A 22,787-nucleotide genomic window follows, 5' to 3' on the forward strand; every position below is an offset into this window, starting at 1 on the left:
ATAGTGCAAATTGAAGTATGGTATATCTAAGGCACTGTCTTTCAACAGATTTTGGGTGGGCCTGAACAACACTCAACATTGTCTGCAGGACTAGATGAAGACATAGTCACAGTGGCTGCTGGCAAGGATTTTACTCTTGTGAGGACTCTTGGTGGCCGAGTAAGTCATACAATTGCAGTACATTACATAACATGTTGCGGTTTAGAAACAGTGACTAATATTATAGAAAATCATGTTTTATTAATAGCTAATGTGATTTATTCATTTCTTTTTAGATATATTATAATGGAAAGGCTTCTTCAGTTGGGATGAAACAAGGTAGTAGTGGTGGCGGTGGTGGTAACAGCGGTGCTGCAAGTGGCAATAGTGGTGCATGTCCTCTAGGCACTAGTTATGGTGGTGGTGGTGGTAGTGGTAGCCAAGCTGCTACTGCTCTTAATGCCCCTACCACAAGTAATATGCCAAGTGGAAGGTGGCCAGAGCTCACCATTACAAAATCTCCACGTATTGTGCATTTAGCAGTTGGGCATGAAGGACAGCATGCAGTGCTTATTTCAGATGATGGAGCTGCATTTTTTGTTGGAACTGCACGACGAGGAGAAGATGGAGATGCCAGTGAGTATTTTACTTATTTACCACACTAACAAAAGCTTTTAAATTGAAAAGACTATATATTTTTGTTATTTTCTCACTTTTTCTTGTTTTGTATACTGTAAATACAGTACTGTATATGATGTCAGCATGCTTTTGGCAAGACAGTGATTAAATGATGGTAAACATGTTTCTTTTTTCCACCCCACCTCAATGGGAGAGGGTATGTATGCCCCATGCTCATCCTGTAAATGGTGGCACAAACAGTGGATTACAGAGGCCACCATGGGTCTTTGTCAGACCCCACTGGGTATTACCTGGAGTTTACCTGGAGAGAGTTCCGTGGGTCAACGCCCCCGCGGCCCGGTCTGTGACCAGGCCTCCTGGTGGATCAGAGCCTGATCAACCAGGCTGTTGCTGCTGGCTGCACGCAAACCAACGTACGAGCCACAGCCCGGCTGGTCAGGAACCAACTTTAGGTGCTTGTCCAGTGCCAGCTTGAAGACTGCCAGGGGTCTGTTGGTAATCCCCCTTATGTATGCTGGGAGGCAGTTGAACAGTCTCGGGCCCCTGACACTTATTGTATGGTCTCTTAACGTGCTAGTGACACCCCTGCTTTTCATTGGGGGAATGTTGCATCGTCTGCCAAGTCTTTTGCTTTCGTAGTGAGTGATTTTCATGTGCAAGTTCGGTACTAGTCCCTCTAGGATTTTCCAGGTGTATATAATCATGTATCTCTCCCGCCTGCGTTCCAGGGAATACAGGTTCAGGAACCTCAAGTGCTCTATTGGTACATTACTAGCAAGAAATGTTAGTCATTTCATATTGTACAATTGCTTCATATAGTTGATGTGCACAATATGGTGTGGAATATAATTTCAAAAGAAGAATCTCATTACCACTTTAAAAACATTGGTCATAATTGGGTTGCAATTTTCTCTATAAAAATAGAGTAGATGAATGAACTGTTTATTTTGTAGAGGAGATTGCAACCTAGTTATGACCCATTTTTTTTTTTTTTAGTGGCAATAATATAATACATGGGTGTGGGATCAAAATGTGTAGAATCTAATACAAAATGGGAGTTGTAACAGTTGCTTTCTGCCAATGATACTGTTCTTTTGGGAGATTCTGAAAAGAAGTTGCAAAGGTTGGTGGATGAATTTAGGAGGGTATGTAATAGAATTAAACTAAAAGTGAACATAGGAAAGAGCACGGTGATAAGGGTAACACACAAGTTGACTAATGCAAGATTGATTATGAGATTGGAAAGGAGGAGTATGGAGGAAGTGAATGTGTTCAGATATTTGGGAGTTGGCATGTTGATGGATGGGTATATGAAAGACGTGGTGTACCATGGAATTGATGATGGGAAAAAGGTGGGTGATGCATTGAAGAATCTGTAGGGACAAAGAACATTATCCATGGAAGCAGAATGGGAAATGTATGAGAGCATAGTGGAACCAACACTCTTATATGGGTGTGAAGTATGGGTTGTGAATGTTTCAGCGAAGAGGAGGCTGGAGACAGTTGAGATGTCGTGTATGAGGGCAATGTATGATGTAAGTATTATCCAAATAATTTGTTTCTTGGAGATTAGGAGGAGGTAGGGGGTTAATAAAAGTATTATCCAGAGGCCTGAGGAGTGGTTATTGAGGTGCTTTGGATATTCAGAGAGAGTAAAGCAAAACAGGATGACTTGAAGAGAGTATAAATCTGTAGTGGAGGGAAGGCAGATTAGGGATCAGCCTAGGAAAGGTTAGAGGGAGGGGGGGTAAAGGAGGTTTTTGCATGCAAGAGGCTTGGATATCCAGCAGGCATGAGTGAGCCTGTCAGATAGGACTGAGTAGAGGCAAATGGTTTCTGGGACTTGATAAGCTGTTGGAATGTGAGCAGGGTAACATTTTGTAAAGGGATTCCGGAAAAACCAGTTAGTCGGATTCGAGTCCTGGAGATGAACAGTACATTGCCTGCACTCTGGAGGCAGGGTGGGGATGTTTGCAGTTTGGAGGGGCATCTGAACTGTAGTATCTGTGTGCCTTTGGCAAGACAGTGATAGTGAATGATGGTGAAAGTGTTTCCTTTTTGGGTCACCCTACCTTGGTGGGAGACAGCCAGTATGTTAAAAAAAAAATCTGTCTGTAAAGAATTCACCATACCAGACAAATTTACATTAATTTGTTATTTTCATCTTAATAGTCAATCGTCCAGTACAGTTTAATTTACTATACTGTACAGTACTTACATTTATTAACCTCAGGTAAAGGTCGCCGACAGCCTAAACCAGTGAAACCTAAAAAGATGATCAAGTTGGATGGACAGTTTGTTGTGAGCGGTGCATGTAATAATGGAACATCTGCACTAGTGACTCGTGATGGAGAACTCTACATGTTTGGCAAGGATACCTCACATTGTGATAGCTCTACAGGTAAGATTTAATGTACAGTATAGGAAAATATATTTACTGAAAGGACATTGTGGTGGTAGATTAGTATAAAGTGCTACATTGTGAATTTAGTCAGAGATAAGACATGATTAATATGTTTAATGAGGTATTTCCATATTAGCCTCCATGGACAGTCAAAATCATATTTTCTTTAAATTTGATTTACATACTGTTTCAAAATACAGTGGTACCTTGACTTACAAGTTTAATTCGTTCCATGACCCAGCTCGTAACCCAATATGCTCATATATCAAATCAATTTTCCTCAACGAAATATATTGAAATGCCATTAATCCATTCCAGTGGAATTCCTGGCTCTCGGAAGGCAGGAGAAAATACTTCCAGCAGGCGTGCATAAGCGTGTTCGATAGGAGTAAATGGAGATGACTGGTATTTGGGACTTGACGATCTGTTGGAGTGTGAGCAGGGTAATATTTAGTGAAGGGATTCAGGGAAACCGGTTATTTTTATATAACCGGACTTGAGTCCTGGAAATGGGAAGTACAATGCCTGCACTTTAAAGGAGGGGTTTTGGGATATTAGCAGTTTGGAGGGATATGTTGTGTATCTTTATACGTATATGCTTCTAAACTGTTGTGTTCTGAGCACCTCTGCAAAAACAGTGATTATGTGTGAGTGAGGTGAAAGTGTTGAATGATGATGAAAGTATTTTATTTTTGGGGATTTTCTTTCTTTTTGGGTCACCCTGCCTCAGTGGGAGATGGCCAACTTGTTGAAAAAAAAAAAAAAAAAAAAAGTTAATATCAACTCTTCAGCTTATTTATCTATCACAATTGATCTAATATGACATAATAAACAATATAAATAACATAGAAACATGATATATACATACTCTAGAATGAATAAAATGTCATTATGTGATGAGTGGTGGCGGCCATTCCCGAGGTAAAAATAATTCTCTCTGACCATATCTTCCCATTCTTGCCCTTCTGAGATTTTATTATAAGAGAAAACAAGGTGTTTGTAAGGCTAACTGCACTAGATCACTAGTTTCATAAGGAAAACACTAAAACAAAAGCCATTTTCTCGGCATTTTTTTTTCCCTGAATCAGGAGACCAACCTATGTTCTGGGTGAATATCTCAAAAGTAAATCAGTGTAAATGCCTCGTGCCTTCTCTGCGAGAAGGTACATGGCACAAAGTACATACTACGCTTGTACTGCCTCGCCAAGTCGACTACACGCACACCTCGCTCACGTTTTTCTATGATTTCATGCTTTAATTCAATGGACATCATCCTCTTCTACTTCTCAACAATGTCCTTTGCACTTACTTTCTTAGGACCCATGGTTAGAAAAAAGAAATTTGGCAAAATAACTGCACAAAACGCAAGCACAACATGAGAGATGCTTCCACGGCTCGGTAACCACATGCACTGTTGTAGTGTTCGCTGCATCAACTAGTGGTGGCGTATCTGAAGATCTCTCATGACTCGTATTTTGGCTCGCAATTCAAAGCAAAAAATCGACCGAGTGACGGCTTGTATCTCTGAAAACTCGTAAGTTGGGGCTCTTGTAAGTCAAGGTACTACTGTATATTAACTAATTTGTCAAATGTAAGCCAGTTTGACATTTATTTTGTGCATTGGATTAACACTAAGTATATTTGTGGATGCAACTATCAAAAGTTATTGTAGAAGAATGAATAGATAACATGTACAGTATATATATTCATTTGTTCTGAACATTAAGTTTACTAGGTTTCATGCATTTAGGTTAAAAACTGTATGAGTTCATTACAGACAAATGATAAACACAATCCGTGAATACATTAACTCCATAGCAAGGCAACTACGAGGATGTGAAAGATCACATTCATGTTTCTAGTAATAAAGTAGAACGTGATATTGTGGCTTGGATTTTCAGTTTTCTCTTTTAAACAGCTTATAGTGTGACTTGGATTTTTGTTTTCTCTTTTTAACTGTTATAAACTTCTACAGGACTAGTTACAGACCTTCGTGATGTTCATGTCAGTGCTGTATCACTTGGCAAAGCTCATGCTCTGGCTTTAACCAACAAAGGTCAAGTCTTCAGCTTTGGCATTAATAATAAGGGCCAGTGTGGAAGGGACTTCGTACCCCAAGTTAAGGAAGGAACAGGTAAGCATATGCAGGTCTTGTTATGATTACACATAAGATTGATTGGAAACATATAACTGTTAGGAATAAATGAATGTTATTTTTTGTTGTGACACTTCACTTGAACTGCTTTTTCAAGTGCTACTTAGAAGGCTACCTTAAACCTTAAGTGCTACTGTGAATATTTGCTTTAGTGTGTGTTGGTTTTGTATTAATTTGCTGCCAGATGTGGACTGTAGTGTTAAAGGTCAGGTGTCACTTCAGATGACATTTGCCCTCTGTTCTTGTAATACTTTTCATTCCTTGGTGGGTATCCTCCCATTTCATGAAGGAAACTTGAGATTAAGATGGTGGTGGTAGGGATGATTAAAGGTTTTCATCCTTTTCATCTTTCCTTTTGAAGGAAAAAGCAAGGTGATTAGGTAATGAAAGATTGTCAGATTTTAAGGAGGAAGTATGAAGGAAATGAATGTGTTAATATATTTGGGAGTGGACTTGTTGGCAGACAGATCTAGGAAAGACAAGGTGAACCATAGAATTAACAAGGGAAAAATGGTGGGTGGTGCATCGAGGCATCTGTGGAGACTAAGAATGTTATCCATGGAGGCAAAAAGGGGAATGTATGAGAGTAGCAGTACTAACACACTTACGTGTATGAAGCATGGGTTGTGAATGTTGCAGCAAGAAGGAAGCTGGAAGCAGTGGAGATGTCATCTTTGAGGGCAATGTGTGGTGGTAATATTATGCAGAGCATTCATAGTTTGGAGATTAGGAAAAAGTGTGGGCTTACTAAAAGTATTATCCAGAGGACTGAGGAGGTGTTGAGGCAGTTTGGACATAAATAGAGGATAGAGCAATACAGGATGACTTGGAGGGCTTATAAATCTTTAGTGGAAGGAAGGCGGGGTAAGGGTTGTCCTAGGAAAGGTTGGAGGGAGGGGGTAAAGGAGGTTTTGTATGCAAGGGGCTTAGACTTCCAGCAGGTGTGTGTGAGCATGTTAGATAGTAGTGATTGGAGGCAAGTGGTTTTTATGACTTAACGTTCTGTTGGAGTGTGAACATGGTAATGTTGATGAGAGGATTCAGGGAAACCGGTTAACCAAATTTGAGTCCTGGAGGTGGGAAGTGCAGTGCTTGCACTCTGAAGGAAGGGTGGGGGTATTTACAGTTTGGAGGGGCATCTGAACTGTAGTATTGGTATGCCTGTGGCAAGACGATGATGGAGTGAGTGATAGTGAATGTGTTTTTTCTTTTTTTCAGGTCACCCTTACCTTAGTGGGGGACAGGCAGTGTGTTAAAAAAAAAAAGGCGGCTTACCTCCAACTCTTGTTACATTACTATTCTCATTTTATTCACTTTATTCACACACTATGGCATCATATTTCATACGCAGTACCGCTACTGTTATCTGTAAATTTGGCACAATTTCAAGTAAAAGTTTTTTTTTTTTTTAGTATATAAGTTATCTTTTTATTTCTCAGGCATGTCAATGTCTGTAGGACCAGCAGGAGAGGAAGAAGTGGATGATGAAGATGGTGTTGAGAGTGAGGAAGGAGGTGAAAGTGGGATGTGTCCTCCAGGACGTCATCGATGGGTTCGTGACCACTGCCTTGTGTGCACTGTATGTCATGAGTGTACAGGCTATGGAGCTGCTTGTGTATCTAGTGGAAGGCCTGACCGTAACTCTGGACAGTTAGTATCATTGATGTTAAGCATATTGTAAACTTGGTTAAGTTAATAAATTGACCTTCATCAGCTCATTCCTTGATAAAGCTCAATTCTGAGTAAATTGTAGTTATAATAAAAGCTTGTTCTGCATATTGTGTCATTATACTCATTAGTTAATAAATTTAGCAATGTGTAATCTCTATAAAATATTGTTCTTAGTGAATAGCAGTGGTGTTTTAGAAGTTTAAACCCAACATATACAGTGCAGTAGGCAGCAGTGAATTTATTTTTGAGGCATAAGCCCAACAGAGTCCAAAGACAAATTGCAGGTGTTACATCACACTGGCTAAAATATCAGACCTTTGTGTTCAAGTAAGATGAACATAATATTCTGCTTAGAAATTATTGTGAACCTGTAAAAAAGTTTATTTTTTGAGTATGCAAGTATTATTATAGGCCATCATTTAAAAGGATGTCGGCACACTTCTGAAAAGACTGCGATTGAATGCATGATGATGAATGTGTATGTTTCTTTGGGTCACCCTACCTTGGTGGGAAACAGCCATTGAGGAAAAGATAAAAACTTAAAGACAAATTTTTTTCCTGTATTTTAATTATATAATGTGAATTTGCCTTTAGGCCTTGCGGTTGTGGATCTGGTGACTCAGGTTGTGCCGAGTGTGGATGCTGTAGAGCATGTGCAGACGAGATTGAAGGGGATAGCGATCAGGATCCTTTCTCTCTAATGCAAGGACAGCACTCAGGACTTTTTGGGTTCCCAGAAGTTGGGAATCTTGGAGGTAAGGAGTTACAGTTCAAGAATTTTTAGATAATTTTTTGAAAAGATAAGAAAAAAGTTAGATGAATCCCCAAATTCAGTCCCTTAAATATTTTTATTCTTCATTTATACTAAAATTTTATTGAAGGGTCTCTTGCAGTTAGGTTCAGTGTGATTATCTGTTTGTAGTTACAGGAGCAGCGCTATACTCATGGGGGCCCATTTGTTGTTGAGTTGTAATAAAGTTGGTAGAATTACCGACAATATGTAAAGTAAAAGGACACAAGTGCAACTAATGTGACATTTATTGTGGCAACGTTTCGCTCTCCAGGAGAGCGAAACGTTGCCACAATAAATGTCACATTAGTTGCACTTGTGTCCTTTTACTTTACATGTTGTTGAGTTCTTTAAATTTCCATAAGGTTGTAACAAACTTTCTTATGTTCTTTTGGCACTTTTTGTTTTTATACTTAAAAGCTGTGATCTCTGGCTCTCCAAGTTGATGGGTCAAAAAAAAGTCATTGTGTGTGTGTTTCATCTTCATAGAGTATCAAAATTAACATCAAAAGATTTCATGTTGATATCTTTAACTAATTTTACTCTTTTATTCATGGCTCCCTGGGCATTAATTTATGACAGAATGACATGGAGAGCGTATAAATCTGTAGGGGAAGGAAGGCGGGGTAGGGGTTGTCCTCGAAAAGGTTGGAAGCAAGGGGTAAGGGAGGTTTTGTGGGTGAGGGGCTTGGACTTCCAGCAGGCGTGCATGAGCGTGTTTGATAGGAGTGAATGGAGACGAATGGTATTTGGGACCTGACGATCTGTTGGAGTGTGAGCAGGGTAATATTTAGTGAAGGGATTCAGGGAAACCAGTTATTTTTACATAGCTGGACTTGAGTCCTGAAAATGGGAAGTACAATGCCTGCACTCTAAAGGAGGGGTTCGGGATATTAGCAGTTTGGAGGGATATGTCGTGTATCTTTATACGTATATGCTTCTAAACTGTTGTATTCTGAGCACCTCTGCAAAAACAGTGATTATGTGTGAGTGAGGTGAAAGTGTTGAATGATGATGAAAGTATTTTCTTTTTGGGTCACCCTGCCTCAGTGGGAGATGGCCGACTTGTTAAAAAAAAAAAAGATATAATTTAGTTTGTATTTTCTAAAAATATATTTTGTGTAACAGGAAATATCTTTGGGAGAGCTTGTGGACGTTTACAAGATCAGCTACAACGGAGGCTTGATGAGAGACGTCATCGACCACGACACAGGCACTCCAGATATGCGCCTACACTTGCCAGAAAAGGTATTATTTATAATTGTGGTTAAATGTGAAAATTTTTTCATTCAGGCTTTAATAATTGACTGTACTCGATGAATCTGGGCACAGTGTAGCATGTCCTGTCATATACAAGAATGGAATTTGGTAAAAATTTATTATTCTTGTATAGTTAGCACATCCAAAATACAGACAACAATCCACATTGCTTTATGCATTTTAACAAGTATTACCAAACTACACATACACCATACTTTCAAATGCAGTACATAAAAGCAATGAATTTAGTCAAACTACCAAGGAGAAAAATATTCTTATGATGTTACTGTGGATGTTTAATATGTTATATAAAAAAGTAATGGAAGGGGTTTAGTATTTTAGGTTATAGAGAGAAGTTAGAGGACATTGAAAGGGAATGGAAGCTAAAAATGTTTTTCTCTAATAACAGCTTGTGATGTGTAAGACAATTAGAAACTAGGTAACTTTGTACTTTATGTATAGTAATTAGCTGCTTATTCAGAGAATGAAGAAAAATTATTTTAGCAGTCTACAGAGATAAAAGTCATACAAGTGAAAGTATTTGATAGGTTATTTCACAAGGAGGAAAAAATATAGACAGGCAGCATCTGCTTGCTCTGAGAGGTATGAGTAAGCAAGTGGCAAAGTTGAGAACATACAGGTGTGGCCAACTCTTGAGCCCATACTGCAACTTTTTTTTTCTCAGTTTATATATTAATAAAAAGTTTCTTTCAGTTCTCATATGCAACACATATTCATTGGTTTAAAATGTTGCCAGTTTATAGTGATTGTGATGTATGTTTGGTTAATGTCAAATTTAGGGTGTGTGAAAACCAGTTTGCAGTTTTATCAGCATTGTCAGGTTAAGGTCTGTGGACAGTGATTCTCAGTTTCATTAACATCAGGGAGACTTTAGGGTTACTTGGTTAATTTAATTCATAGGTGTAATGTGTTTGACAATTCTTTATAAATTATAAACTTCAGTAATATCAATTAGGGTAGTTTTGTAGTTTTGTGTAGGAGGGTTAAAATTATTGTATAGCTATATAGACATTTTGGGAATGCAAACATGTTCCTTTATGAGCTTCAGTGATAGGTATGAAACTTTTTTTTTTATCAATTTAACTGATATAAAATTAATTTCTTTTAGTGGAATGCTATTGCTTGGTTGTGTTGCCTTGGAATCAATATATGTATTGTTATTGCTTTACAAGGATTATTGCATAATACTTTATAAGTGTAATAGATCCTAATTATCTCTACAGCATGTGACACCTTGCTTCATGCTTGCTTGTTACCTTTAAATGAACAGATTAGGGGAATTTATTTTGAATTTTTAAAGACCAGTTTTATATTTAAAAAAATTATATGTGACATATGTTAGTTAAACCTTTGGAATGTTGAAAATATCTTTTACATATTAATTGTTATGAGCAGAAAATTCCTAATTATTTAATCCCTCAACGTAGGCCATATAATGGAAGAAAAATACCATTTGTGAATGTTTACCGAGGTAGCAAGTCTGCCGGCAAACTGAGATGCGAGTGGTGTGTGTAGTATTCTTGATGGTGTGTTAACAGGGCTAGGTGGCCAAGCCTCGGCCATGGACGGTCACACGGGTAACTTGGGTCAGTTTGAGGCCCGGTTGCTGCGCCTCCTGGCCCCATCTTCCAACCCTCCTGCTGTGGCTGGTACTGGTAGTCGTGCCCCTGCTGCAGCAAGCCCCGATCCTGCTGGCCTAGGTGTCCCCGCTGCCCTTGATCCTCTTGCTACCAGTAACATCTTAGGTTTGTTTTGCTGCTTATTTATTATGTTTCACAATGTATGGGAACATACTGAGATGGTTTTATTTTTTCTTTCCTGAACTTGAAACACTTTACCTAGTCATATTAATTATTTGCTCATGACTTCTCTGAATATGTTTCTCTTCTTCTTTTCTCCCTCCCTCTTTCCTTCCTTCCCTTCCCTCCTTTCTTCCCTTCCTACTCTTCCCTTTTTCATACTCCTGCAAATTATATTTCTCAAGTTTTACTGTTTTTCCCTTTGGTAATAGCTGTTCCTATCTCCTTTTTTGAAATGGTTTCCTTAATGTCAGTAGCTCTTCAAAGTTTTTCTTTCCTAATTCTGGGCCTCATTCAGAAACTTCGACCCATATACGTATGTATCTCATTCTTTAACTTTGCTATTCTCTCCTCTATCCCTCCTTCATTCCATCTAGTAGAGATCACCCATGTTGAATGATGACTGACAGACTTCAACTGGCATTTCTCACCTTTTACCTTCATGATTCTTGCATTATTCTTTCCTACTTTTATCTGATACAGGTCACCCATGCTGAATGACAGCTCATTAAACATTACCTCATTGCAAATGATACATTAAGAAATAAACTTGCATAGCAACAACCTGCTTGAGTGAAAAGTCTTAATGGCTATCACACCCCTGCTTGAGGCTAATGGGTCTTTTTGTCCTCAGAATGAACAAACAGATGCATATGGCAGCCATACTCATTGCTAAAGGTACAAGAGTCGGGTTGGACTCGCTACATACATAATTTGTGGTGATATTTTTGAGTGAAACTGGATAATGTATTTTTCATTTTTTGCCTTGTGTCAGTTCTTTTATTACATTTTAGACCATCATGAGTTCCAAAATTGTACTGAGTGGTAAGGATTCCAGTACTGAAAAGGCTAAGATCATTAGTTAAGACACAAAACTTTTTTGTTTTTAGAGGAGATTGATCCTGGTGAGAAAGATAAAGTGGCACAAGTGCTCCATGTGACTTGCTATTACTGGTGGAGCTAATATGATCTTGCTACTTTAAATATTGCTCTAATAGTGTAACAGTGTTTATAAGAAATCAGAATCAGAGAAAATCTTACACAAATAACCCACACATAGAAGAGAGGAGCTTACAACGAAGTTTCGGTCCGAGAAAATCTTTAATGTTTGGGGAAATCCATTGAATTTTTTTCATAACCATTCTTTGGCAGATTTTTATTTTGTGGTATGATCACTGAACCAAAAAACAAGGTACCTGGAGTTTACCTGGAGAGGGTTTTGGGGGTCAATGCCCCTGTGGCCCAGTCTGAGACCAGGCCTCATGGTGGATCGGAGTCTGATCAGCTAGGCTGTTACTGCTTGCCGCATGCAAACCGACATGCGAACCACAGCCCGGCTGATCAGGTAGTGACTTTAGGTGCCTGTCTAGTGCCTTCTTGAAGAGAGACAGGGGTCTGTTTGTAATTTCCCCTTATGTATGCTGGGAGGCATTTGAACAGTCATGGGCCCCTAACATGTGATAGGCTGTGAGAAATCCACAGCACATTTTCTAAGTCCTGTCAGTGCTGGGTCACCTTACTGTGGTGATGAGGTTTGATCAGCTTAGCCTGACAATCCAGAACCCCAGCCTCCCTGACCCTCCTCCATCCTTTTGGTTTAAATAACAAGGGTTTTTTCCAATTTGTCGTAACTTTGCTCACACTCCTGGCCGATGATATAGAATGATTTATGGACATGGATTGTGAATATGGATTTATGACTTATGATTGTGATTTATGTAATATATGAGTGAATTCCATGTAGTAGGTTGGTAGACAGCAACCACCCAGGGATGTACTACCGTCCTGCCAAGTGAGTGTAAAACGAAAGCCTGTAATTGTTTTACATGATGGTAGGATTGCTGGTGTCTTTTGTCTGTCTCATAAATATGCAAGATTACAGGCATGTCTTGCTACTTCTACTTACACTTAGGTCACACTACACATACATGTACACATTTATTTATACACACTCATCGGAGTTTTCTTTGATTTTATCTTAATAGTTCTTGGTTTTATTACTTTTCCTTTTATATCCATGGGGAAGTGGAATAAGAATCTTTCCTCTGTAAGCCATGTGTGTTATAAAAGTCAACTAAAATGCCGGGAACAATGGGCTAGTAACCCCTTTTCCTGTAAAGATTACTAAAAAGAATAAGAAGAAGAAAATTGTCAAAGTGGGAAGTCTGAATGTGCGTGGATGTTGTGCAAATGATAAGAAAGAGATGATTGTGGATGTTATGAATGAGAAGAAACTGGATGTCCTGGCTTTAAGTGAAACAAAGTTGAAGGAGGTGGGAGAGTTTCAATGGAGAGGAATAAATGGGATTAGGTCAGGGGTTTCAAATAGAGTTAGAGCTAAAGAAGGAGTAGCAATAATGTTGAAGGATAAGCTATGGCAGGAAAAGAGGGACTACAAATGTATAAATTCAAGGATTATGTGGAGTAAAATAAAGATTGGATGTGAAAAGTGGGTTATAGTAAGTGTGTATGCACCTGGAGAAGAGAGAAGTGTAGAGGAGAGAGAGAGATTCTGGGAAATGTTTGGGTGAATGCGTGGAGAGTTTTGAATCAAGTGTGAGAGTAATGGTGGTTGGGGATTTCAATTCTAAAGTGGGTAAAAATGTTATGGAGGGAGTAGTAGGTAAATTTGGGGTGCCAGGGGTAAATGTAAATGGGGAGCCTTTAATTGAGCTATGTGTAGAAAGAAATTTGATAATAAGTAATACATATTTTATGAAAAAGAGGATAAATAAATATACAAGGTATGATGTAGCACGAAATGAAAGTAGTTTGTTAGATTATGTATTGGTGGATAAAAGGTTGATGGGTAGGCTCCAGGATGTACATGTTTATAGAGGGGCAACTGATATATCGGATCATTATTTAGTTGTAGCTACAGTTAGAGTAAGAGGTAGATGGGAAAAGAGGAAGGTGGCAACAACAGGTAAGAGGGAGGTGAAAGTGTATAAACTAAGGGAGGAGGAAGTTCGGGTGAGATATAAGCGACTATTGGCAGAAAGGTGGGCTAGTGCAAAGATGAGTAGTGGGGGGGTTGAAGAGGGTTGGAATAGTTTTAAAAATGCAGTATTAGAATGTGGGGCAGAAGTTTGTGGTTATAGGAGGGTGGGGGCAGGAGGAAAGAGGAGTGACTGGTGGAATGATGAAGTAAAGGGTGTGATAAAAGAGAAAAAGGTAGCTTATGAGAGGTTTTTACAAAGCAGAAGTGTTATAAGAAGAGCAGAGTATATGGAGAGTAAAAGAAAGGTGAAGAGTGGTGAGAGAGTGCAAAAGGAGAGCAGATGATAGAGTGGGAGAGGCACTGTCAAGAAATTTTAATGAAAATAAGAAAAAATTTTGGAGTGAGTTAAACAAGTTAAGAAAGCCTAGGGAAAGTATGGATTTGTCAGTTAAAAACAGAGTAGGGGAATTAGTAGATGGGGAGAGGGAGGTATTAGGTAGATGGCGAGAATATTTTGAGGAACTTTTAAATGTTGAGGAAGAAAGGGAGGCGGTAATTTCATGCACTGGCCAAGGAGGTATACCATCTTTTAGGAGTGAAGAAGAGCAGAATGTAAGTGTGGTGGAGGTACGTGAGGCATTACGTAGAATGAAAGGGGGTAAAGCAGCTGGAACTGATGGGATCATGACAGAAATGTTAAAAGCAGGGGGGATATAGTGTTGGAGTGGTTGGTACTTTTGTTTAATAAATGTATGAAAGAGGGGAAGGTACCTAGGGATTGGCAGAGAGCATGTATAGTCCCTTTATATAAAGGGAAAGGGGACAAAAGAGATTGTAAAAATTATAGAGGAATAAGTTTACTGAGTATACCAGGAAAAGTATACGGTAGGGTTATAATTGAAAGAATTAGAGGTAAGACAGAATGTAGGACTGCGGATGAGCAGGGAGGCTTCAGAGTGGGTAGGGGATGTGTAGATCAAGTGTTTACATTGAAGCATATATGTGAACAGTATTTAGATAAAGGTAGGGAAGTTTTTATTGCATTTATGGATTTAGAAAAGGCATATGATAGAGTGGATAGAGGAGCAATGTGGCAGATGTTGCAAGTATATGGAATAGGTGGTAAGTTACTAAATGCTGTTAAGAGTTTTTATGAGGATAGTGAGGCTCAGGTTAGGGTGTGTAGAAGAGAGGGAAAATACTTCCCGGTAAAAGTAGGTCTTAGACAGGGATGTGTAATGTCACCATGGTTGTTTAATATATTTATAGATGGGGTTGTAAAAGAAGTAAATGCTAGGGTGTTCGGGAGAGGGGTGGGGTTAAATTATGGGGAATCAAATTCAAAATGGGAATTGACACAGTTACTTTTTGCTGATGATACTGTGCTTATGGGAGATTCTAAAGAAAAATTGCAAAGAGGCAAAGAAGGGAATGTATGAAAGTATAGTAGTACCAACACTCTTATATGGATGTGAAGCTTGGGTGGTAAATGCAGCAGTGAGGAGACGGTTGGAGGCAGTGGAGATGTCCTGTCTAAGGGCAATGTGTGGTGTAAATATTATGCAGAAAATTCGGAGTGTGGAAATTAGGAGAAGGTGTGGAGTTAATAAAAGCATTAGTCAGAGGGCAGAAGAGGGGTTGTTGAGGTGGTTTGGTCATTTAGAGAGAATGGATCTAAGTAGAATGACATGGAAAGCATATAAATCTATAGGGGAAGGAAGGAGGGGTAGGGGTCGTCCTCGAAAGGGTTGGAAAGAGGGGGTAAAGGAGGTTTTGTGGGCGAGGGGCTTGGACTTCCAACAAGCGTACATGAGTGTGTTAGATAGGAGTGAATGGAGACGAATGATACTTGGGACCTGACGATCTGTTGGAGTGTGAGCAGGGTAATATTTAGTGAAGGGATTCAGGGAAACCGGTTATTTTCATATAGTCGGACTTGAGTCCTGGAAATGGGAAGTACAATGCCTGCACTTTAAAGGAGGGGTTTGGGATATTGGCAGTTTGGAGGGATATGTTGTGTATCTTTATATGTGTATGCTTCTAAGCTGTTGTATTCTGAGCATCTCTGCAAAAACAGTGATAATGTGTGAGTGTGGTGAAAGTGTTGAATGATGATGAAAGTATTTTCTTTTTGGGGATTTTCTTTCTTTTTTGGGTCACCCTGCCTCGGTGGGAGACGGCCGACTTGTTGAAAAAAAAAAAAAATGAGTGAATTGGTCATGACAGCAGCAAATATGGTATTAATTATGAAAATTTGATAATGTTCATAATGGAATATGCTTAAAGCTCTGAATAACCAAAAGGTTCTAGTGCGTTGTAAATAAAAGGAAACAATATTTTTGAAGAAATATTATTATTCCTACTTGGGAACTGGGCCCTAAGTTAAATTTCTTCTTGGTTCGTCAGTTTAGAAGTCCTGCAGCGAGTTTAAAGAAAATGGAATCATAAAAATGAGGGTGATAATGTAGTTACTGGAGTGAGGGAGGTCTGGTGAAGTTGACACCATTAACCCTTTCTGGGTCGAGAGGTCCTCTCCTTAACTCTTAAGCTGTCCAAACGTAGATCTACGTTTTTTCAACATTTGAAAGTATGTAAAAAAACATAGAGATCCTTTTTCATTTTTAACATTTGAAAATGTGCAAAAAAACTTTTGATCTATGTTTTTTTTTTTGTTACATTTGAAAATATGTAAAAAAAACATAGATCTACTTTTGGAGCACTACGCATGTGAACGTAGATCAGTTTGGACAGTTTAAGGGTTAAACTTGTTCTCAGGGTCGAAAATTTTTCAGAAAAAAAAATTGTTTTTTTCTTATGAAAAGATAGAGAATCTTTTCCCGATCATAATGACACCAAAAGTATGAAATTTGATGGAAAACTTATGGAATTATGCTCTCGCGAAGTTAGCGGTCTCGATGACATTTATGCATCGGCGATTTCGCCGACTTTGAGCCCTGTTTTCGGCCAATTCCAGTGTACTAGTCGACAAAAATTTTATTTGTTTCACTAGAACTCCATTTTTTCTATCGAATGGGTACAAGAAACCACCCATTTACCGATTTCAACTATCCAATAAAGTGGTCAGAAATTAGCAATTTTGCCAATTTCACACAAATTTCAAAAGATGCCAATTTCCAAATAGGGTCCAGAATAAACAAGAAAGACATTCATGGCACTAAAATAACATTTCCTCTGTTCATTAGTCACATCCCCAGGCTCCTCTTACATTTCTTTTGCTTCCCACTTTGAATTTTTATTCTCACAAAAAATAGAAAATTTACTGTTATGCAGACTACTGCATTAGTGCAGAAATGGTATAAATAACATCAGCGCACTTGTGAAAGAATATTAGACTCACCAGTTGATGTGTATTGGACGCGTGGCATGATTTGTTTACTTTTGAACTTTGGCAAAAATCGAACGTTTCTGCTAATTTGAGCTCAATTTCAAGGTACTTTTCATTGTAAAACCAATCAAAATCATCTCAGTTTCTGTAATATGTCTTCCATTCTATAAAATGAGACCAGGAAAACTAGAATACAACCATAAATACTATACGAAAATACAGTGCAGAGTCGCTGTTTTAAACCAAAAACACGGTCAAAGTTTTTTTTTCTCATGTACTGTGTACTGCAGGATTTTTTTTATACTGTGCACACTGACCCATTCTTTCATATGTAGGCCTACCAGTTTTCTCTCTCTAGATTTGAAGGCGCTAGAATTTAGGTGTACTAGTACGTCAATAACCCTGGTGCATAAGCCGTACTAGTACGTCGGAAACCCTGAAAGGGTTAATCATAACAGAGTGGAGCACTAACAGTGATGCTTTTGAACTCCATGAAAGGATGAAATTTTTGCAGGTAACCTCTCGCATGAAAGATCAAGGAAAGTGAAGGAGGATGTAAAGGAACTGAGACTCTGCACTGAATTACAGTGTAGAACTGTAATACAAGTATTACAGTGCTCACAAAACACTGTACTGGTCAGAAGGATACATATGATTTGCAGGGCTAATAGTTTGGAATTGAGGGGTGTTTGGAGCCTGACCAGTGGTGATGGGTGTTTGCATAGTTTTACTATGCCTGACTATTACAGTGCAAAAAAAGCATCCAGTGTGTCAAATTTCACCATTTAATACTGTAATTGATGTAATACTCACCTAAAATTGGTGAGGAAGTGCATGACCTGACTTTCTTTGAAAATGTTTTGCGCAGTGAGTGGTACGTGGTATACAGTGTATTGCATGTTGACAGGGGTTTGTATAAGCTCTCATCTCAACCAGCTTGTACAATGTGAAAAAGAAAACAAAACTTCATACATATTTAACATGTCATAAGTAAGATTTGTCTTGAATTCTTCCCAGCCATATATGTTACTGGGAGCACCTTACGGTCTTAAATATGTACCCACTGGAGCAGAGGAGAGAGAGACACGATAATATATACTGTACTTGGAAAGTACTTGAGGGCCTTGTCCCAAATTTGCACACTGCAATAACAACATACTGGAGCGAGAGATATGGTAGGAAGTGCAAAATAAACCCAGTGAAAAGCAGGGAGCGATGGGCACAGTAAGGGAACACTGTATTAACATCTGTGGCCCCAGATTTTTCAACATCATACCAGAAGGTATCAGAAACACTGTACAAGAATGGTATACAATACTGACAAGATGAAAATTTAGACACACATGCAAACATCTGGGTATCTTTATTGTAGATGTATTGCCATTCAGTGGCTTTATCAATACAGATTCTAGGGCATAATTTGAAGACAATAGAACCGTAGTCGTGTAGATTCTGGAGTACAGACACGGAGGCTGGTGCTTATACTATAGGCGTCAGGTGGAAAGGGACGGGTAGCAGACGAGGGCATAGTCACTGGTAGGCGGGATTCTCCAGTGGAAGTAGGTCATACCCAAAGGGATGGGTAAGTTGTAGATACCCAGATGTTTGCATGTGTGTCTAAATTTTCATCTTATCGGTATTGTATACCATTCTTGTACTACTTGTTAGACACTGCAACATCATAGAATCTTGGTTCAGAGGACATCTACATGACCTTCTTCACGGCTGCTAAAACTACTACTACAACTTACCCATCCCTTTGGGTATGACCTACTTCCACTGGGGAATCCCGCCTACCAGTGACTATACCCTCGTCTGCTACCCATCCCTCTCCACCTGACGATTAGTATATAAGCGCCAGCCTCTTTGCCTGTGCTCCAGAATCTACATGACTACGGTGCTCTTCACACCTACTCCAAGGCTGAGGGACTCATTACCTCATCTTTTGTATATAATTCTACTGTCTTCAAATTATGTCCTGGAATCTGTATTAATAAAGCCACTGGATGGCAAAACATCTACAATAAAGATACCCAGATGTTTGCATGTGTGTCTTAGTGTCAGAAACACTGCTGGAACAAGTGTAGAACTCTTCAAGAGAAAACAGGTGCTAGATCACCCAGGCTGTGATGGTCGTGTGGAGCTGCAGGCCACCAGCAGCAGCAGCCTGGTTGACTAGGCTAGAACCAGATGAGCCTGGCCCGTGGCTGGGCTCCAGGAATAGAAGGACTCAAAACTCATCAAAGGTATATCAATGGTGAAGGTATACTGAATGCATGCCTTTAATATTCTGATTAATATTATCCAAGGCAGACAAATGCATACTTAAGATCATTGCCCCCAGTCTCTTACCTATAACTACATACGGTGTTTTTCTTAGAAAAAAGTGCTGTACTTTCTGGTACATAGAATACCTTAAGTCTTCTTTCTTTCAACACACCGGCCGTATCCCACCGAGGCGGGGTGGCCCAAAAGGAAAAACGAAAGTTTCTCCTTTTACATTTAATAATATATACAGGAGAAGAGGTTACTAGCCCCTTGCTCCCGGCATTTTAGTTGCCTCTTACAACACGCGTGGTTTACGGAGGAAGAATTCTGTTCCACTTCCCATGGAGATAAGAGGAAATAAACAAGAATAAGAACTAGAAAGAAAATAGAAGAAAACCCAGATCGGTGTGTATATATATGCTTGTACATGTATGTGTAGTGTGACCTATGTGTAAGTAGAAGTAGCAAGATGTACCTGAAATCTTGTATGTTAATGAGACAGAAAAAAGGACACCAGCAATCCTACCATCATGTAAAACAATTACAGGCTTTCATTTTACACTCACTTGGCAGGACGGTAGTACCTCCCTGGATGGTTGCTGTCTACCAACCTACTACCTAGGAATACCTTAAGTACTGTATTTATATTGGACTCTTTAGAGATATGAATTTTCGATTAAAGTACAGTGGACCCCCGATATTCGATATTAATCCATTCCTGAGAGCTCATCGAATACCGAAAATATCGAAAAGTGAATCAATTTTCCCCATAAGAAATAATGGAAATCAAATTAATCCGTGCAAGACGCCCAAAAGTATGAAAAAAAATTTTTTACCACATTAAATATTAAGTTTAATGCAATAAAATAATTACAATAACAATAGAATAATTGACGCTTACCTTTAATGAAGATCTGGTGATGATTGATGGGATCGGAGGAGGAGAGTGTGTGGATGGTGTTAGTGTTTAGAATGGGAATCCCCTTCCATTAGGACTTGAGGTAGCAAGTCCTTTTCCGGGGTTACTTCCCTTCTTCTTTTAATGCCACTAGGACCAGCTTGAGAGTCACTGGACCTCTGTCACACAACAAATCTGTCCATAGAGCTCTGTACCTCCCGTTCCTTTACGATTTGTCTAAAATGGGCCACAACATTGTCATTGTAATAGTCACCAGCACGGCTTACAATAGCTGTGTTAGGGTGATTTTCATCCATAAATGTTTGCAGTTCAACCCACTGTGCACATATTTCCTTAATTTTTGAAGTAGGCACAATGGATTCCACAACTGGCATAGGCTTCTCAGGGTTAGCCCCAAACCCTTCAAAATCTTTCTTAATTTCCATACTAATTCTCACCCTTTTTACCACAGGGTTGGCACTAGAAGCTTTCTTGGGGCCCATGGTGACTTATTTTGCAGAAACAAGCACCAAAAACAATGATAATATGGAATGTACCGAATGTATCCTTAGATGCGCGCACACTGGCTGGCTTGTAAACACTGGCACACACGGGGCAGTTCAGGCCACACGTGGACACGTACGAATCGTATCGAATACCGAGGCGAAAATTTTGCGTTAAAATGCATCAAATACCGGATTTATCGAATACTGATGCCATCGAATACCGGGGGTCCACTGTACTGTATATGTGTAATTGGAATGTACGAGATGAATTTTTTTTAACATCACCTCTCTTAGAGACAGGTGTTTGTTGAACAAATCACTTCTGTTAAGCAAGGGTGACTAATTCAACTTCCTATTATTCAGACTTTTTCACTCGACACTTTTTGTTATATGGGCCACAGGTAGGCCGTAATGTAGTTTCCCTTTCTTATCAGTCAGATATCTTATTTTTGGTTCCATTAAATTGCAGGTTGGCTCTCTTCACATTTGAATTATCATTACAAATATTTATCTGTACAAATTTTTTCTTGTCATTTAACCATTAGCATATGTATTAATGTACATGATGTAAGTTGGTCAACACACACACACTGCATAAAAGATTATGGAATAGTTAGTAATTTTCACTCCCATCGCCAGATCACCACAGCCATTGTGCAAAACTTCTTATACATATCTACATTATTGTGTGGCTGCAGTCTTAGTAGTAACTTCTTCACATTGGTAAGACTATATGCAGTAGGTTGTTGATTATCCAGTGATTGGTTATTTGGCTTTCAACATTATCCAGCTATATTGTTCAGTCTGGGACCTAAAGAGATAATGAGTAAAAGGAATGTGCCAAACAAAGGAGTCATGAAATATGTGATTGTCTGATGTTGAAAATTTTAAGCACTTCCCTCTTCCCCTTTTTCCAAAGGGGCTGGATAATTAATTATCAAGTGTATATAAGTACAGTGAATAGCCTCTTACTTTTAAGTCGGCAGTCAAACAGTCTATATAATCAGTTTTATGATATACACGGTATGTTTTGTACTCTGGTAAGGACTCCATCATCTTTATTCTTTCATTTGGTATGCTGGTTCACTTAGAATCTTGAGGCCATCCTTAACTAGCCACAAAAAACATTAAACCCTTCACTTGCCTGTGAGATCCCAATTTTGACTGATGAGCATCAAGACATGACTTAGTTTTGCCTGCATCCCCTTGTTGTCTGCCTGGCATATGTGTAATGAGATTGGAGCTTGTGTCCTTGTCTTTATATAAGGAAAATTTATGGCAATGAGTTAGCTTGATCCTCTGTGTTCAATGGGATAGGCTAATTTTTTTTGCATTTGTATGTTTTGTGTATTGATGTCTTGTTCCTCATAAGTCATAAAATGGAAGTTTACAGTTCCATTCCGTTGATGTGTAAAATTCACATTATGTGAATGGAGATACTGTACTGTATACATAGTGCTTTGTGCCTATTGTATATCCTTATGAGGTAAAATATATTTAAAAATGTGTTTGATATTTTGTCATATCAGTGTTCATCTTAATACAGTAAATGGGCCCTTGTAAAATTGGAACTGATTTCTGAGTCAGGTGTTGTGTTAGTTTGGTAACCAAAATAATGGTAAAAACAGCAAGTGAGCTGACAGGTAGATGACAGAGGCAAATGAAATAGTATAAACAGTTATCATAAAAAGGTTTCCCTCTAGTGTTTATTAAGTTACAGAAAACATGTCAACAACTCCTTACATAGACTGTCAGGTTAGGTGACTGGATAGTCTATATAAGGAGTTAAAGGAGGAAGATAGAGTCAGGAGGAAATGCATGGTAGTTGCCATCATTCAAATTTTTGTCACTGTAGAGCAATGCCAAAATGCTTTTATGTTTGCTAAACTATATTCTCACTGATGTTCTTAGTCACCAGCTCTCACCTGATCACCTGTGCACCAGCCCAAGTCACATGGCCCAGGGGCCTCGCTTCAGTACCTCACCTGACTAGACTGCCTATATAAGGAGTAGTTGACTTTTTTTTTTTTTTTTTTTTTTTTAACCTGATGAAGCTCTCTGAGGAAAATGTTATAATAAAAGCTTATGTTGTTTTGTGTCTGTCATCTCG

General features: G+C 38.9%; 1 protein-coding gene across 4 annotated transcripts in view; it reads left to right on the forward strand.

Annotated features, from left to right (window-relative positions):
• The window catches only part of hiw (MYC binding protein highwire), a 300,830-nt gene that overhangs the window by 22,323 nt on the left and 255,720 nt on the right, over nucleotides 1-22,787 (forward strand). For 3 of the 4 annotated variants that reach the window (XM_053789308.2, XM_070094063.1, XM_070094064.1), the window contains exons 11-18: nucleotides 49-159; nucleotides 276-615; nucleotides 2,852-3,019; nucleotides 4,998-5,156; nucleotides 6,617-6,827; nucleotides 7,443-7,603; nucleotides 8,767-8,886; nucleotides 10,458-10,664. In XM_053789308.2, coding sequence (XP_053645283.1) covers nucleotides 49-159; nucleotides 276-615; nucleotides 2,852-3,019; nucleotides 4,998-5,156; nucleotides 6,617-6,827; nucleotides 7,443-7,603; nucleotides 8,767-8,886; nucleotides 10,458-10,664 — 1,477 coding nt within the window. The remainder of the gene's footprint in view (nucleotides 1-48; nucleotides 160-275; nucleotides 616-2,851; nucleotides 3,020-4,997; nucleotides 5,157-6,616; nucleotides 6,828-7,442; nucleotides 7,604-8,766; nucleotides 8,887-10,457; nucleotides 10,665-22,787) is intronic. The other variant, XM_070094065.1, reaches the window with a different exon arrangement.

The sequence above is a fragment of the Cherax quadricarinatus genome, chromosome 44 (assembly GCF_038502225.1).
Source record: "Cherax quadricarinatus isolate ZL_2023a chromosome 44, ASM3850222v1, whole genome shotgun sequence".
Taxonomy (NCBI): domain Eukaryota; kingdom Metazoa; phylum Arthropoda; class Malacostraca; order Decapoda; family Parastacidae; genus Cherax; species Cherax quadricarinatus.